At 36.4% G+C, this 19,158-nt stretch overlaps 1 protein-coding gene across 6 annotated transcripts in view; it reads left to right on the forward strand.

Annotated features, from left to right (window-relative positions):
• The window catches only part of TRIQK (triple QxxK/R motif containing), a 59,655-nt gene extending 41,187 nt beyond the window's left edge, over nucleotides 1–18,468 (forward strand). For all 6 annotated transcript variants that reach the window (XM_068185073.1, XM_068185058.1, XM_068185054.1 and 3 more), the window contains 2 exons: nucleotides 5,376–5,461; nucleotides 15,361–18,468. In XM_068185073.1, the coding sequence (XP_068041174.1) occupies nucleotides 5,376–5,461; nucleotides 15,361–15,474 (200 nt within the window). In that variant the 3' untranslated portion in view covers nucleotides 15,475–18,468. The remainder of the gene's footprint in view (nucleotides 1–5,375; nucleotides 5,462–15,360) is intronic.
• Nucleotides 18,469–19,158: the final 690 nt, after the last annotated feature.

A 19,158-nucleotide genomic window follows, 5' to 3' on the forward strand; every position in this document is an offset into this window, starting at 1 on the left:
GCAGTACTTTAACATATGAAATGGATTGCTAATGTATGGAAAACATCTTACTAATGTTTTGAGTATGACTATAATACCAGCACAGAAAGATTCAGGACAGCAGTTTGTTGGTTGTTACAAATTATACTGAAAGTGTTGAAAGGAATTTTAAATCTGTAGCATGATTAAAAAATTTAACTATCTGTCAGGTTTTTTGGCAAGCTGTAAATAACTCATCTTCAAATTATTTGTCTGAGTAATTAAATTTAGATTGCACATTTCTCATTTCAAATATTTTGACTCTTATCTATTTGGTTTTCCATTGTGGCTTAATTGATGTGGTCTATATAAACGGACAATAAATTTATATACCTTTGTTATAAAGATCAGTCAGTGAATAGAACTTGGTATTCATCCCAGACAGAATTATGATTGAATGTATTTGCAAGATTAAAGCACTGAATTTACTTCTTTCTAATTAAAGGCAATTAAAGATTTGCAGACACAAATAAAAGACAATGAATTGAGGAATAAGTGTAGAAGCAAGTCCATTTGCAGGTGAAAAGAAGTGCCTTTGAAGCAGAACCAGCTGTATTTTCATTGAAAGAATAACAGTTTAGGAAGCTTTTCTGCATGTGCTTGCTTGATAGCATAATGTACTCATAAGCAGCTTACGCAGTACAGTATTCAGAAAATAGCAGTGCATTAATTTTTAAAGTAGTAAATGCAGGCGAAGAGCAATGCTGCCACATGATGATAATGAAGGTGGATATTGTAAAGTCTGCTGAGAGAAAAGAAAGCAGGGAGCTCCTGAAATGTGAACATTTATAAAACAATAACTAGATATTCATATGATAATAAGCTTGGACAGCAGCATCAACAAAGGCCAAAGATGCAGTCCTCTTTCTGCTTAAGCCTGATGAATTGAAAAGCAGAGAGGCAGTCTTTAGTCTGTTATTCAATTCCAGTAATGAGCTATTGTTAGAATGAAAGAGTAAATATCTAGAAGGGTTGGAAATACAATTTTTTTTCCTCGTGAAGTTATTCTGTAGATTTTTTCAGGTTGTGTCTTAAACTGCAGCATCTTTAAACACAATCCTAAATGTAGTCAGTTTTCTGTAATACACTGCTCAACATCCTGCATTCTTGGTTGCATGCATAAAGGAGCTTGGTATGTATGCAGAGGTACAGTGTTGTGCATACTACCTGGCAGTGTCACAGGATTTCTGTAGACTAAAAAAAATTAATCCAGAACTTAAATGAACTTGCCTAACTTTTACATATTATTTTGGTTTTTTGTGTTTATCGTCATGTCATCGGAGGTTTTAATTAAAAAGAACACTGAATAAACAAGATCAGGTCATCTCTAATATGTTACTACAATTATTGAATTGAAGAGGTACGGGATCTCAATTTCCCTTTTAAGTAGAGTTAAATACAAAAAATCTTGTGAAATTCATAGATTTTTATTCCTAGTTACATGAAGGGAAACAAACTCACTTTGCATGTTGTATGAATGTCTAATATTCACTCTGAAGGAGGCACCCTTTGTCATTTTTCACAATATAGCTGTTTTAGTAGCTAAAAATCTCCCTTATCTTCACTCTGTTCTAATCCTACAGCTAGTAAAATAGTCTTCATTTCTATCTGAGGAAAGTTTTCCAAACAAGATCTGTAAACATGGCACAGCTCAGTTCAGGTGCTACTGAGGCCACTTTGCCACCAAAGGAGTGGAAAAGAAGGATGGAAAGAAGGGGACGAGGTGCGAGATGAACTCTACAGAGTTTCTGAAAGAGAAAGGCTACTTCAAGCACTGGATGGGAAGGTAGATGATCTTTGGAGGGACTATCAGGAAGCAGGACAAGCAGAGAGCTGTAGTCAGTAAAAATAGTTGCCTTATCATGGAGTACTTTAAGTCTTTGGCCTTAAAAATGGAAAGGAAGTGATGGATCTGAAAAAGGAAAGAAGTAGTGCATTTGTTTAAAAATAAAGAAATAATAGTGGTTGGGAAGCTGGCACTAGAGTTTAGAGTTTGAGAGAAGAGATGACAAATTGATAACAATAAAAACTAGTCAAAGAGGTAAGGATTATGTTTAATAAGAAAAGTAAGATTCAGTCTGGAAATCTTCCAGTGGTATCTTTTTGTCTTCTTCTTGCCTTCATATATTCCATCAGGAAAACTTGGTGTCTCAGGCATTGAATAAAGCAGACAAATGGGACTTTGTCTGATGAGTCTGTCTCAACTGGCTTTGATGATCACTTCCAGAGAAGAAGAATAGCTTAAACTGATGACTCTGACAGATAAATGTACAAGACAGCTTGCAGGATAAGTGAGATAAAACTAGAAGACATTGAGAGTGTGAATATAGTGGTTGAATTTGCAAGCCCGAAAGAAGGGAGGCTGTAGGGAGCCTGTATTACTTTTTTCTGCTTGTTTTCCAGGTGGTAATGATCAGTATTCACGTGACAGAAGCTTTGCTTTTCATTGTGCTTTGTAGTCCTCTAATGCAGATCTCTTTTCCAAGGCCTCAGAAAGTTCACATGTTTTAAGAGTCTTTTAGTACAATTGCTGAATCTGGTTTTCATTACAAAGAAGTCCACAGATGCCCTTTTTAAACTTCTGCACTTGGTGGACTCAGACTGTTTCTCTACCATATTTTTTTCCTTTTGGCTATTACATTTAGCAAGGAGAGTGGTAAATTAATGGCAGGTGCATGGATTTGGAGAACTACCAGTTCTAGAGTCATCACTGAAATAGCCTGGTTGTTATAGGAGGGTTAGTTGTTAGTATCGGACTTAATAGAAATCTGGAAGCATCCTCTAGAAGTAGAATTCAATCTTAGCTGTAGCCATGATACTGGAATAAAGAGTAGCAGGGTGCCAGAAACCAAGGGAAAGAGCAGCAGCAAGCTTTCTCATTTGGATGAATAAACATGGTTCTGCCCATGCATGTATTTCACAGACTGGGTCTTCTATGCAATATTTGCTCCTGCTCATGGCACCTTCACACCTGAGCTGTGGAGAAGAAGAGGGAGAATGGGCAATGGCAGGAAAGGGAGGAGGTGGGTTTTACTAGCTGACTTGTGTCCCCTTCCTAGTGGACCTTACCAGGCTTTCTAGTTTTCATTATCTAATGCTGTTGCATCACTGGAAAGGAAATTTCTGGCTGTCTTATTTCATTTACCCCTGGTGGAAGAGCAGCAAACCTGAATTATGAGAACTGAGATTGAACTTAGCACTTGTCAGTTATATAGTTCTAAAATGAAGATACAGTTTTAAATGAAGATATTTTTCATGCTTAAAACATTTCAGATTGATACATTTTTATAGTTTGTTCACAAGTAAGTAAGAACAGCTGCATCACTTATGAAAGTTGGCTCCCAACAAACAAACAAAAAAAATCAAGGCTGTGGTGTGTCGATGCCAAATTTCAGCCTGGAGTGTATTTTTATGAGTAATAAACTCCTGCCATTTGTAATGGAAATTCTGAAAGATCTTTTAACTATTTCATGGCAAAAGTATGAGTATGGGACTTCAGGGAGAAGAAACCCATTCTCACTCTGGTTGGTGTCATCTCATGACTTAGCCATTTTTGTGGTTTCTGCAAGTCTTTCTCCAGCTGTTCTAAAAAATTATTGTACTCCTGTTGCATCCTATTATCAGATATTACTGACTTCTGAAAAATAATGCTGCAGTGGTCCTGTCCTGATAATAAGATGTATTGACTGGATGAATATATTGGAGCCTCTGACATAAATAATCTTTCTGTCATCCTTTCTTCACTCTGTCTTCTGAGTTTTCTTGGATATATGCTGCCTTTTTTTTATTCCTAATACATATGGTTTCGGTTATTTTTTCATTTGTTATTGAGTATTTTTAAGTTATTTCAAGTCTCTCATGAATAATATCTGACCAAAGAATAGTATGGAGACCTTCCCAATATATAATCCATAGGACTAAGGAAAGATTATATAATAAAAGCAAATTTGTAATGCGAGTTCAGCGTTCATGTTATGCTACACAGTCTCTGTATTGAGTATGAGCAGGGTGATACAAGGAGTAGACAAAGTCAGAAGTGGGTTTCCATGAATTCAGTGTATTACTGGAAAGAGATATTCACATTTCAGAATTTCATCACTGCACAATAATATCCCAGTTTTCAAGGTAGCCATAAAATGAGAAGTTTGCATTATTGATTATGAATGTAAAATCACATCTGCCTAGATAAATGTGATTTTTGTATACAAAACCGCTGGACAAAGTTTTAGAGGAAAGGTTAAACTATTTGACTGTAACAGTAAAGAAAGCTAACGTACAAATAGGTAAACTTGGTGATTTGAAAAAGGCCAGACACTCTGCTTTAAGCATTATAGTTAGCTTTGGAATTAGGCATAGAGAAAAAAAAAGTTATGTATTCATTAGGAGGGAAAAAATAAAAAGGACTTTTTTTAAAAGCCAAAGCAGTTGTACTGAGGCTGTATCCTTCCAAGCAGTTTCTTCACAGATTCTTCTTTTTCTTCTCCTTTCGTGACTGTATCTGTACCTTGACTTCTATTAACTTAAAGAAGCTATGGTTAATAGTTCATAATATAACAATAACAGGCTTTTCAGACAGCAGAAATGTCTCTGAGAGATATCAGGTGTTTTATGCTTTGTTATTAAGTTGAGATAAATGATTTATACCAATTCTACCATTTCTGAATGCTTACATGTCCTCCTCTGAACTCAATTCATATGGACTCAGTGTAATCAAGCCCTGGGCTGCACTCTTTGTGGCTGCAAGAGATAGTCCCTGTGACTTGTAGAAAGTTAATCTAAACTTTTTTGTGTAACGTGTTTCTACAAGCAGAGGGTGTCAAGCAATGATTTTATTAGCATTTACTTAGACTGATCTCCATATCTCTGAGTTCTGATACCTGCAAATAATGTTCCGGTTCAGAATTACAAACCTATACATTCACCAGAATGTCTTGTCTTGCACATTTATATGTGCGTTAGAGATGACTAACTAAGAAAAATTCTAATGGAAATTTTTGTTTTGATTTCAATGAGAGGAAAAAACATAATCTACCTTTAATCTACTTACTTGCTGACTGATTCCTATGGAGCAATTTATTAAACATTGTACTAGTGGATATCTCTCCATAGATGTATTTTGATGTCACTCTGGAGTAACAGGTTCTACACTGATTTGTCAGATCTTGTTTCCGTCACTGTCTGTGTTTAGCATCGTTGTTCCATAGATTGAATCCCTGTGTGACAGAGTAGCTGTTGTTTAAAATGCTGGTCTGTGGGATGTTTTTAATATTTGAATCTGACTTTTCAACTGAAATAAATGCTCATGTTCTTTATATTATTTTTGCATTGTTTTCATTGAATATGCTTTTTTACTCTAGGGAAACAAGATTATAAGAAAACCAGGCCTATGTTAAGAGCTACAAGATTAAAAGCAGAGGCCAAGAAAACTGCATTAGGCGTAAAGGTAAAGACTTCTTTGATAGCTCAAACCTTTGTGTTTGTTTCTTTTCCCCATAGATGTACTGTGTGAATATTGATTTCTGAGAGATATTGTTTATGACACTTCAAAATCTAAGTAGAATGCTAGAATCTAAAATATTTATGATTAACTGCTTTTACTTAACCCTAAAATGACTTGAATATTTGAAGTGCTGAAAGATTTTACATAGTCTATGTCCTTGTTATGATGCATGATGACTTTAAGGTTTAAAGTACTGTGTGCTTAGAAAATTGATGGTTTTTGGGAGCCTGTCTACACACAGAACAAATTCTTTAACTATTTCGTATAGTTAGACAAATTACAATAAACATTTCCCATGTTCCTCTTCTCATCCTATGCCAGTAGTAATTTAAAGACTGGGTTTGTTAAGTATTGTTAATTCTCAGCATTATTGTCTCAGTCTGCATCCTTGTGTACTACTTCTGACTTGGAAAAAGAAGGCTTATCTAACAGCAAAGGAAAGCATATGGAAAGATAGTAAAATTTATTTTGAAAATGTTCCCTTTTCAGGCAGGTATGAAGTATAACAATTACTTTAGATCACAGCTGTGAATATGAGCAAGGAGGACAATTAGAAATATTCTCTGTTATCTACTACCCAGTGTGTCATCAAAACAGGATCTATCTGAACACACATTATTTATGTTGCCTCCAGTATTTTTTCCTCAGATTTAGTTTTTTTAATCTAACTGATACACTATTAACTCAACAGCAAGAGTAAAACCTGAGGAAAATAAAAAAGTAGATCCATTATCTGGGTATTCTAGTAAAAGAAACTTCAGAAATGTTAAAAGGAGAACATTTTCTTGTTTCTGGCAGATGAGAAATCAATTTTTTCAAGTTATAGCTTATAGCAAATGCCAAGGTATTACTACCAAGCTGTAACAGCTGTTAGGCTGCCAGATGATGTATTTGGTTGTCTTCCAGAATTTGCTATTATAATCACGAAACAGTGCTTTCTTTTTGCTCCTGATTGCTGATCTCGATCAAGCATTACCGTGTGATGCAGTATGTTTTCACAACATAATCTCCTCAGTTAGTGCTGTGTGTCAGGTTTTAATGAGAAAAAGTAGATTGCCTTTTTTGTTTAAAGGATAAATTATTAACCTTTTGAGTTCCTTTTCCTTCCTTTCTTATTAAATTTTCCTTTTTCTTTTCATTATTCTTTCAATGGCGTGACCTTTTCAAAGTGATGTTCTACTTGGAGACTTAGTGTACAGCCTAATTCTTTTAAAATGAACACGTTTTTTGCATGTCTTTCACAAGTGAGAAGAGTATGAGATTTAGTCCTTCAAAACCTGTTTCATTTCCTTATTTTCTTAAGTAATTCTTTCTTTAAAATGAGGGTGAATGGGAAAGCATATGTGTAATCATATATGTAATGAAGAATTGAGTATTAGTGAATAAAGGACTTTTGCCATCAAGGTGCACATGTGCTCTCCAGGTCCTGAATGGGTGTGTTTCTGGGGTTATGCTAGTTGCACTGTGTGATGTCTCAGGTTTACAATTCTGCTTCTGCCTTAAAAAAAAAAAAAAAAAATCTTTAAAATGTTTTCTGGACCTTAAAAAAAAAAAAGTCTGGGTCTTCCCCAAATAGATCACAGTAATTTATTTTGCTTCCAAATTTCTGAGAAAAGCTGACAGAGCTGAAGCAAAAAGGAAGGTAAGTTGGGCATCTTTCCCTTCGGGGATTTGCTTGTAGGGGAAGGAAGGCAGGGCTTTTAAATGCATCCTTCTCACTGAGCCTGCTTAATGCCAACAACCTCAGGCTTAGTAAATGTTACATTACTTCTTCTACCAGAACATGCCCTTCTGCTTACAGACCTCACAGTGCTCAGCATGGAAGCGAAGTGTATTTAATGTCTTGGGGTAAAGGTGCACCTCTTCCCATCTCACAGTGACAGCTCTTCATCCTGCTCAATCCCTCCAGTAGCTGAAGTTCACCATGGGCAGTAGATGCTCCTGGAGTGTCTGCAGGGAAATCTCCTTCCTTACCCCTGGAGAGGCTTAGTTGTGAAGCCCCATAACCTATACCCCTCTCTCGAGCATGGCTTGTTTTGCTCAGTCCAGCATTAAGATCCTCCCGCTGCCAAGTGCCATCTTTTTACATCCATCCTCTACACCTATCCTAAATCCTTCTCTGTTGTTTTCTGGATAATTTTTGAAATTATTCTTGACAGCTTATGTTTGGTGTGAACAGCAACTGGCAGGACAGAAGAGAACACAATTTGTTCTTCAGATCCCTTGACCAGTTGTCTCAATGCCCTGAGGTCCTGCTTAATCATCCTTAGTCTTGTTGGGACTTTGTATGTGTCCACCTGGAAAACCAGTGGGCAATGGTCAGTGGGCCATGCCAAGCTGGGAAGTTTGTTGGTGATTTCCCAAAGGCTCACACACCTCTCTATGGGCTGGGTCCAGTTGGCATATTGGGCCCTCCATTCCTCTCAAAAGGGAGTCACCAATGACTATTACCCTTATTTTTTTCATAATTGAGGAGGTTTTGATATGCAGGGTAGGTTGCCCTGCCCTAGGCAACCCCTCTAACCTGGATGTATCTTCATCTACATTCTCATCTCCCTGGTCCTCAGATTCCAGGGTCTCATATCTGTTGTTTAAGGGCACCTGAAGAGGTGAGGTAGGTCAGCAGGGAATTCACCTGCCACCCCAAGCAGAAACTCATTTCCACTCCCCACTGTCTCGTAAGAGCTCCTCCTTTTCCCTGGGATGAGTAATGGCAATAAGCAATATGATTCACCTTCCAAAGGCTGGGATTTTAGTATTTTTTTATTATATAGGCCCTAGTTCTCTGCTGTAGCAATTTATTAACTTAAATTTGTGTTGAGAGAAAAAAAAAGTTATATAAATACAATGCAATGTAATAAGTAGGCACTTTAAATAGAAATGTCCAAAGTTCTTGTAAATCTTTGAGAAGAAACCAGACATATACATGTATTTGGAATGTACTTTGTTTATATACATATCTATTCAGTACATGATGCAGTATGCAGCATTTTAAAATAAATTACCCTTTTATTATAAAAAGCTAAATTGAAGCTAATAAAAATATTGTGGAGGAAGGATGAATGTAGAAGTATAGACTCTCTGGGAAAGGGGAATATGTTTGTAGTTCTGTGAAATACATACACACAATAAGCTAACACAATAAGCACCATACAGCCACTTAAAACAATAGGCGTTTTTATGTCATTGATAACTCTAGGGTTGTTTTGCCTTACTGTCCTGAAGAAATTACATGCTTGGCTGTGAACTAAGACTTAGTGTAGTATTTAGGGCAGAAAAAAAAGAGGACTAGAAAATAGTGAAGGGATTTTAGTCCTTAATTTCTACGAGGATAATGAAATTCAACTGTTGTGTATTTCACCATGAGAGCTGACAACATTAGCTTCAAAAAAGGCCCTATAAATGACATAAAACTTTTCAGAGCCAATCCCCTGGAGATTCTTCACATTTCATCGCTGGCATACTAATTAGTTTGTCTTGTCAAACTTTGATTGCCTTGTCATTTTAATGCAAGGTTTAAAGTAACAAAGTTTCTTTCAGTCACTGGCATTTAGTACTTTCTAATTTCCCCAATGAGGGATTTTTATCTGTGTTGATAATGTCAGAGAAGCAGCTGAGCACTAATAACTATACAAAGTTAGTTCAAGCAGGGTGACCATGCTAGTACTTGGTGTGTCATATTTGCTCTTTAAACATGTTTAAAGATTAAATATTGTAGCAGAGCTATTGTACTGGCTCTGTTTGTATATGTGACACTAATGTAGACAGTGCCAAAATACATTGTGTCTCTTGGAAGAGCAGGACCCTGTCTCAAGAAACAGCTCCAAGAGAAAGCAATGTGCTATATGTCTCCTGGTGTTTGGATAAGACAAAATTCTTTGTAGCAGTACCAAAAAGGGAGCCTCCGAACTTTCTCTGGGTCATTTTGTTGGCCCCCAACATGGGGCTTGTGCTGGTGGAAGCCCAGCTGTTCATCCTTACCAAGTAGAGCAGGAAAGCCTTTCCACTACTGGTGCTAGCTCTGCTCTCATTGGGTGAAGAAAACATGCCAGCACAAGGGTGACAAGCAGAAAATGGTTTGAGAGGTGTGGAAGCTTGGGCCCCAGATAGCTGGCGTTTGGTATGCAGAGACTAAAAGTTATGGGAGTTCTTGGGGAGAGATTTTTTTTTTTACAGGCTGCAAGAACAAATCAGTAGTCCATGGGACAAGTGATGAAGTTTTCTCTCTTCTTGAAAAGTAGACACAAATCTTAACAGTAGTATTTGCAAAGTACTTGCAAAGACATTATTGACTGCAGAATATCACTCCACAGAGAATTATTAGCAACACAGTACATCGATTCAGCTAAGGAAAAAATGTTTCCTAAACAAAGTGAGAGCTTACTGTCTGTCATTCTTTTGCATATCTGCTTAATCTGTTGTGTAGTTAGATACCTCACTATGGAGAGTTTCTCTCATCTGGAACAACTTAGATGGGAATAGATAGCAACACATTCCTGGTGTATTTTAGCAAAGGATATTCTCCAATTTCATGCTGTTCATAATCTGCTAAGTTTGTGAACTACATTTTTCAAGATACAGTTTCATAGCTTTGTAGAAATTAAGGCCACAAGAGACTATAAGATTATTTGATCTGCACTTCTATATGTTATAGCTCCTAAAAGTTCATCCAAATACTTTCTTCAAAGTCCAAGCACTTTGTAATAGCCAAAATACTGGGTCTTCAAACCAGTTCAAACCACAAAATGCAGAGCAGCTTCATGTGCCAGCAATAGATAAAGTGTGATATTCCCAGTTACTCCTGTAGTCAGGCTTTGATCCCTGACCTTGAAATGAAAGGGAGGGGAAACAGCACGTACAGAGAACAACAAAATCAGATCTGTGCCTGACCTGAGCACAAAAGTATCGTAATCATGGTGGTTTGAGATGTGAAGAAGATGCACCAAGCAAAATCTTAGGAGGATTTTCTATACCAGCTTGGAGCAGTAGACCATCTTTCTCAAACCTTCTTATGTCCCTACTTCGGACCAGTCTGTGGCACTTCAAAGAATAATCAACAACAGCAAAACCTCAAATCCTAGAAATGAAATCAATACAATGGAGGAAAATGTCAACATCAGAAAACATTTGATGCTATATAAAAAAGTCTGAGCATTTAAACATAGGGTGCTGTTACTTTTAATAACTTGGTATTTGTGGGGTTCAGAATGTAGCACTGACCATGGAAGTAATCTGAGGTTTCCTGGAGCCTTGAAGGAGAGGAGCAGCTAGGAGAGTTGAGTTTGCTGACTCCTGGCAGCCAGGTTCTTCTTTTCACACAAGCAAAATTTGAAGTATTCTTTCCAATTTCTAAATAAAAATGTACTGCTTTGAGAGAGATCAGATGATAAAGGACTCACAGGTATGGAAGTCCATATTTTCCTGAAGAATGTTCAATCATTCTTGCTCCTAAAAAATGGCATCTTAGTTCAAGGCTGAACTTATCTAACTGCAGCTGGGCCTTGAAAGTTTCTTGTAAACAGGATAAAAGGACCCCACACTGTGAAATGCTTTACTTAAATAGAGGTGTATATAATTATATGCTGTAACCAAACTACTTCTCATTCTTCTCTATGATAAAATAAATACCGGTCATCTCCCTGCTGGAAATCCCTCCACCTTTGTACATCCAGAAATCACACTGAGGGAGTATTTACCCATGAAAACCAAAGACCTTCTTAGAGTCACAGTTTTTCAAGGCAGAGTACTCCACTTTATAAGTACTGTATGCATCTTTGATACCTATATATATTATTTTGCATCTAGCTGTTTTAAAATGAATCCTGTTGTTTTGTAGGCATATAGCCAGGTATTTTCGATGACTCTCTAATAGTACCTTGTTCTCATTATTTGAGACAACAATGATCTTTCTTCCATCTGAAATTTTCACAGTAAAAATTAGAGCCTTAAAAGTGTGGATATAAGTTCATAAATTACTTTTGTTGCCTTCTGTTAGCTGTAGAATGTCCTGCATTAAGGAAGTAAACATTCATGAATAAATACAATTTTGTTAAAACTCTAAAACATGGTTGCAGTGAATATCCACTAAAGTTTTCAGTTAAAAATATGAGATAAAAAGATTGTCAGTTCCTGTATATGTATTTTTACAGGTATTCTTGGTCAGCCTGATTTTCTTTTCATCTCTTTTCAGAAAGAACTAGGGAGAGTTTAGCAATTCAGAGAGCAATTTGTTGTACTCTTTCACGTAGTTTTAAGCAGGTTTCAGGCAAAAAAGGTGTGGTTCTATTTGAAGGACAATTAAAAAACATGTAAAACCCCCCTGACATTTCCTGGAAGTATGATATTCCTCTATATGTGTAGGATATGAAGCTGCCATACACAGTGTCCAGATTTCTGTTATCATAGCTAACATTTTTTCCTCACCCCCTCTCCTGATTAATCTTGTTTAGATCCCAGCTCTGCCACTTGTTCCTTCAGGGTGAATTGCAGGACACAATCCAGGTATTTTGGCATGAGAGACATAAAACTGACAAAAAATGATAAGAGAACTAAATCTACATTATGCTGTAATGGTATGCGTTTCCTTTATGAAAAGTTTCTAGAAAACTTAACCAAACTGAAATCAGTAGGGTTCTACATATGCTATTCTACATGTAAGAGAGTAAAATAGAAAATTCTGTTCCTTTTTAAAGGCTTCTATGACTGTACTTTGGGATTTGAGAGTAGAAATGTTGTTTCCTAGTGTTCTGTGTACCATGATATAAAAGAAAAAAAAAAGGAGAAAAAGCCCTGGGATCATTTTAAGTTTATTTCTATAAAACTTTTTTCTCTATTCTTTAATTATTCATGGTAAAATCCTTTGAGTAAATGGATTTTGCAGAGGATGATGGGGATGATCCATAAAGTGCAAGAGAAAGGGAGCTGTATCTGCCAAGCAGGGAGTATTTTAACATTTCATTTCTATGCATGACTTAAAATACAAATAGCAAAGCCTGAAAAGTATAAAACAAATTAAAATGACAATATATATCTGTTGTTGCAAATACAGTATGGTGGTGCAGCATCTCATTTGCTATTTACCTTGCAAAATTTATGTTTATAAAAGTCCATAAACTGGATGCAATTCTTAAGAGACTGCATATCCCTAGCTGAGAGCCAGATGTCCTTTGTAAGGCCATTTATTTTATATTTTTGTTACTCTGCCTTTTTCAGTAACTCAAAACTAAGGTTCTTGCGTAACTCTCCAACCTGGAGTTTTAGTAAGACTTTTCATTCCCAGGGATAATAAATACTGATCCACCCACACAGTTCCTAATGGCTGTGCAGGGAAAATAGTATTGTTATCACAGTGTTACTCATTGTGAAACTTAGGCAGAGGAATTAAAGAACTGCTTCTGTCAAGCAGTAACTGGGCAGCCTGAGAATAAAATTCAAGATTTTCCCAATTCCACTTCCTTTGAAACAAATCTTTAATGCAAAGGTTCCTGAAAAGTTTACTGCTGCTACTCACAGCATTTCATAAGGGAGACCAGGGAGAAGGGAGGGCAAAGGTAAACCTTTTGTAAAGCAGAAAGAGTGGGATGTGTGGCGTCCAAACAAGGGAAAAACTTTTTGATACTGGAACGAATCTGCTCTCTGTGTCAAGTGTGAACGGTGCCTGCAATGTACGGTTTTGTTGTCCACTCTCCTGAGCAGATGGAGCCTGCAGTTGTATGTCACTTGTTTATTACATCCTCTTAAGATTAGTAGCTGTGTGGCCAGATGGGTCTGGGAGCACAGCTGTGGATACAAGGAAATAAATGAAACCTGTCTGATGCTGCCATGCCCTTTTGTGAGATACTGACGTGTTGCAACTGCAACAAAGCAAAAATCACTTTCCTTTAATATATGAGTGAATTAGATGTACTTTTTTTTTTAAATCAAATCATGAAATCAGAAGGATGAAGTTCAGAGAATGGTACAATTCTAAGAGGAATTGTAGTTGATATCTGTAGCCAACAGCCTCGGCAAATTTGCAGGAGCAATTTTAATGTAGTAAAACAAATTTAAAGTACATCTCAATCATCCATATAAAATATAAAGCAAAAGTTTCTATAGAATAATGAATATGCTCTTATAGAACATATGCCAACTAGGCAGTAGTATTTCAAAATTTATTAGATGGCATATGTTGAATTATTGATCCAACATTCTGATAAACTATATAATGCATTCATGTAAATGCAAATTAAATGCTGCTCTATAGAAGAATGCCAGATTATGGGCTAGACTTTAGAAAAATGAAATGCACAGTTTTAACTCCTTCATGTCAGTGAACACAATGCTGGTCACAAAGCCACCACCAACCTAGAGATGCTGGGTAGGATTAATCCCACAGTGCACAAAAAGAGGTGCCATCTGCACTCCCTTCTAGTCTAAGGGGAGAAATGGTCATTTTTGGGAAGAAGTCTCCTGGCCTCTCTTAGAGGACACAAGATGGACAGATTCTGTTCTTGGAAAGTAAACCGTGTCTTGTTGATTGGTTCAATGTAGGCATCTCATTTCAGTCCCACTGACAGAGTAGGTTTGATGTGACATCTTCTGTACCAATTCAGATCAGTTGTTATAAAATCAGTGAACTTTTTTTCTTGTCTCATTTTAAATGTACATTGGGATTGTTCTGATGTAATTGTTTTATAGCTTAGCATGAAGCTGAGAATTGGAGGGGAAATTTTGCTTCTTTCCTTAGAGGGAGAGTGGGATTTGGAGGTACAAACTAACCTTTGGAGCATCTCAAATGCACAATTTTAAAAATTCATCATGATGATCAGGAGTCAAGCAGTAGATGTTGTTAGCTGTAGAGTCAAACTTTCTGTGAGCTGAAGGGACATAAGGATTTTTCTCAGATTTTTATCTTTCATCTTTCACTGTCTAGCAAAATGAGAGTCAACACTATAGGAAGTGTGCTGTGCCTTAGAGAAAAATAAAAACTTAAAAATGAGAAATACGCTATCTTTGAAAAAAATAAAAAGGAAAGAAATACAGGCAGTAAAAGAAATATTAAGAGAATGATTGTACTGTAATTACATTTTTACAGAGTCCAGCCTTAAGATGATATCAGTCACATAATGAGTATAATGTGTATATAAAATCATTTTTCTGCTTCTGAAAGCTGCTATAAATCATGCATACTTTGGAAGTATCTTCTATGTTAATTAAGGAAGAATGCAGCAAGTTGCAATATTTTATGGGAAGAGAGGCAAGTGCAAATTGTTGTGCTTTTTGCCTTATTGCAGAGCCGAAGAAAGAAAAGTTTCATCCAATTCTGAAGGAGTTTGTAGTTCCATGTTGTACTGCATGCCAGGAGGTTGGGAGGTAGAGGTAGCAATTTTCATTGACTTCCACCATACTGTGTTTGCTTCATTAAAAAATTACAAATTTGTTGGCAAAAAGCAGTAACATATTGCTAGAAAACATCAAAATTCACAGTGTAAATTCATAACTTAAATTTGTGTTCAAAACTGTGGTTTGTGAATTCTGTCTTTTCCTTTAAAAAAGAAGGAATTGGATAAAAAATATATAAAGCTCCTATTTCTAGGTAAGAATAAAGATTTTTGAGCTAAATATCCTCTTTCTGATGGTATATCAGATTCACCAAAATCTTTATTAAGTAAATGGATTCTATAACATTTGGAATGGTAACCACCATCGAGAAATCATTAAAGCATCAATGCCGTATGCAATTATATTATGTCTGGTGTTATTTTGATGTGCTTTGTAGAAGGGAAATAATATTTATTCCTGATTAATCTGAAAATATGGTATTATTTCTAACAGGTTTTTGTTTTCTTTTATTTCTACAGGAAGTTGCCCTTGTCCTTGCAGCTATACTGGTATTTTTGTTGGCTTTCTATGCTTTTTTTTATCTTAATGTTTCCAATGAAGTTGACCTTGATCTGGACCCAGATGAAAACTAGCAGATGCAATGAATCTATCATCAAGATTTCTTCAGCTTCAACAAGACTACATAGGAACACACAGTCCCTTCACTGTAAGACAGTAAATTATGCCATTTCTTGCAGTCCAAAATCATAAGAAAGTTTTGCAATACATCAGTCACATTCCAGGTCTCCAAAATAAGAACACTTATGCCTGGCCAAGTGTATTTGTCTAACACCAGAGCCAGGAGCAACAGTACAATACATGAAGTTTATTGTTTACGTTATGTTTTTCTCAGGCAGAGGACTTTGATGTCAAAAGACAGGTGCTACTATTATCATGGGTATTGATGCTGACTTCACAGGAGTGTCTGCCTTGACCAAATTTAGGAATCAGAGCTTCCTAATAACTAAATTAGTTTCCTGTTCCTTTCAGAAAAGAAAGCAGAAATACCAAATAAAAAGTCTTGTCTTAATTTGTGTTTAAAATAAATCAAAATGCCCTGATCACTTCTCTCCCTTTTAATCTTTCTTGTGCATGTCTGCACATGCATGAAGATTGAAGAAATTGTAGGAAAAAACTATCTTCTTACAAGCAGTCTGTCACCTTCTATAGGGACTTAATTTTCTGTCATTCCAGATTCTGTGTGCCCATATATCTGCAGTAATCTTTTTCATTCTTTTGCCAACTGTTCAGCACACATGTGTTCTGTTAGAAATGGCACCTGGATGACAGAAGCTCTAACATTCACATATGCTTCTGAAACACAGTTCTTTGCCTCCTGTGCTGTCTGAACTAGTGTAAATAGAAAGTTTAGTTGATGTTGGTTTTAATTAGTGTATTGGTCTACTATTAATATAAAGTCAAAATTGTGTTTTAATTATGCTCTTCCTGATGGTTTTGGTATCAACTTACTCTACCTATTAGGAGCATGTTGTATAACAACATTCCTTTCCAGCTATACAATCATTTTAGTCATCAAACTAATGTGAGAGGCTGTAAGTAATAAAAAACCACTTTTTTCCTGGCATACTAATAACTGGTAAATCTTGGCTCCATTATATCCTTCAGTTCTTGCAAAGTACCTTTCAAATTAGGCACTGTAGATAGCATTTTTGTTCCTTTTGATAGCCAAAAGCCACTTGAAGAATTTGGTGTGTCAGAGCAGCTGCAGGGAGCTTTAAAAATTCTGGCTTTATCTTGTTCTGCTTTGAGTTTGGCATATAACTGAGCTTGTGGATGTAAAGACTCAGTTTTGATCCTCTTAAAAGTGTGGTCAGTCTTTCTCTGACAGAGAAAGATTCAGTTCCGAATCAGTTTGGTATCAAAACATGTAGAGCCATTGGTGCTGAATGTTGCAAGGAAATTTAAGCAGACTGACTTTCAGAAAAGTTTCCATAATTCTGCAGCTTGGTTTTGCCATTGACATGAATTTCAGAGCTGAATGTTAGGTTTAATTGCAACTGAGGTATTTATTGTCTTGTTCCTGCGATGCCCGACTAAGATTTCATATAGTGATTTTGAAGACAAAGGGATACAAATCACAGCAAATATTATAATGGAAAATATATTTCTTTTAAATTGACACAGTCCCATTATCACCACTTATGAAACTTGGATCAATACAGTTAATTTTTAAACCATACAGTAACTATGATCGTATACATTATGAGTCTCTAAGGATCCACTCCATATGTGTCATAGTCTTAATTCACTTTCTGCCATGTGAAACAACAACTCTAGAAATTCAGAGTACAACAGTCTTCCGAAAAATATATGAAAGAGAAACATATATATGCAAATATATCTCATTTTCTACGTATGACTCTTACAGACACAAAATCCTAACATTTGTGTATGCATATGATTTACAGTCCGCTACTAGTCGCACAGTTGACCAAACACCTTGCAACATGTTGAATTTATGGTGAAGCATTATCTGACACATGGCCCAACTTCCAGTGGAGGGAAAAGCATATCACAAGCTGTCTCCTTGGATGTGACATGCCTTTCACTTCACCAGCACCCAACCACATGTCACAGAAGCTGCAGACCTCTCCTGTTACTTTACATTAGCAGTTTTCATGTTCTATAACATGCTGGAGGGATTGCTTCCTTAATGTCACCATATGGCTCTCTGGGTCATGTATGGTCTGAGAAAGATATGTAGTTACTCCCTTCATGCAGGTCATCTCATAGCCTGCTCTCTCAATTGGTTGCATTAAAAAGCAAGCAATTCTTATTGTCAAATTTATGAACATGAAGCTCCTAGAACAGGAATATTCCATTTCCCATAACTGTGAATCAGACCAAATCTGAAGTATGTATATATGTGATTCTATCAGCTTCCCCGATGTGTGGCTTATGAATGCATATTGCCCACAGTTTGTGTTTTGGTTTGTCTATTGGCTTTGTTTGGATTAGGTCTTTTCATTTGCATGAAAGATCATAGAATCATGAAATCATTTAATAGTTTGGGTTAGAAGGGATGCAAAAGATCATCTATTTCCAATACCTATGCCATGGGCAGAGACATCTTCTACTAGAGCACGTTGCTCAAAGCCCCGTCCTGGTGTCAAACACCTCCAGGATGGTGCATCCACAGCTTCCCTGGGCAACCTGTTCCAGTGCCTCACCACCCTCAGAATAAAGAATGTTTTCTCAATGTCTAATCTAAACTTACTCCCTTTTAGTATGAATCAACTCTCTCTTGTGCTGTCACTATATGCTTTTGTAAAAAGTCCATCTTTTTTGTAGGCTCCCTTCAGGTACTAGAAGGATATTCTCATGTAACAGGAAAATTTCTTTCTGCTTAGACCGGGTAGATTTCTGTTCAGTGTATGTAGAAATACATGGTAAATATTGCAGCAAATACCCATTTTCTCTTATCAGTACAATAATTCCTAATAAGATATGTTGCTTATTTTGCCCTTAATTATATCTGAGATTGAAATATGTCTTTTTTATTTTGGACCATTTATCTTTGTATGAGTTGCTCAGTGACTATTTTGTTAATAAATGACTTTTTTCTATTTTGGTTCTCTTATTAATGTTGAACACACTGAATTATGTATACATTTGAAAAGACATTAAAGCAATCTAAACAGCACAATGTTCAAAAGTAAGCACTGTAAAGTAAGCAGTTTTAGAATATCTGGATTACTTTAGGCAGTTCTAGCTGCTAAACTCATATAAAACCAAATGTGCCTATGAATACTTAAAAGACAATGAAGAGAACTTCCTTTGGCATCCTACCCAATACGAATAGATCAGATCTCTTTCTAGAGTTGATCCATGCAGCTCTATCACTTCAGTTGTAGAAGACTTTTTTATTATAAAATTGGTAATTTTATATGCTTGTTTCAAAGAAGGATTACTGATCAAACAATTTACATGGCAAACCTGGCTTAATGAGTTTTTTCAAAGGTACTCACCTGAAGGAAAAGGTAGACATCAGTAGTTGCCCTCTACTCCTGGAGTAAACTGAATTTCTTTCTAGCAGAGGTTGTGGAGGAGATGCCTATACTGAGTCCTTGTGCTGTGGGTGGGAGCAAATATCCTGTCTGGGAGAATCTCTGGCTAGGAAGGCATAACAGTCTTCCAGAAGTGATTTTGTTCAGCAAATCTTCCTCGGTGGTTGTCCTTTTCTCTTTGATTCTTCAAAAGCAGAACCACCATATAGACCACCAGGACAGAAGCCTCAGTCTAGTATTTTTACTAGT

Source organism: Anomalospiza imberbis, chromosome 1, assembly GCF_031753505.1.
Source record: "Anomalospiza imberbis isolate Cuckoo-Finch-1a 21T00152 chromosome 1, ASM3175350v1, whole genome shotgun sequence".
Classification (NCBI taxonomy): domain Eukaryota; kingdom Metazoa; phylum Chordata; class Aves; order Passeriformes; family Viduidae; genus Anomalospiza; species Anomalospiza imberbis.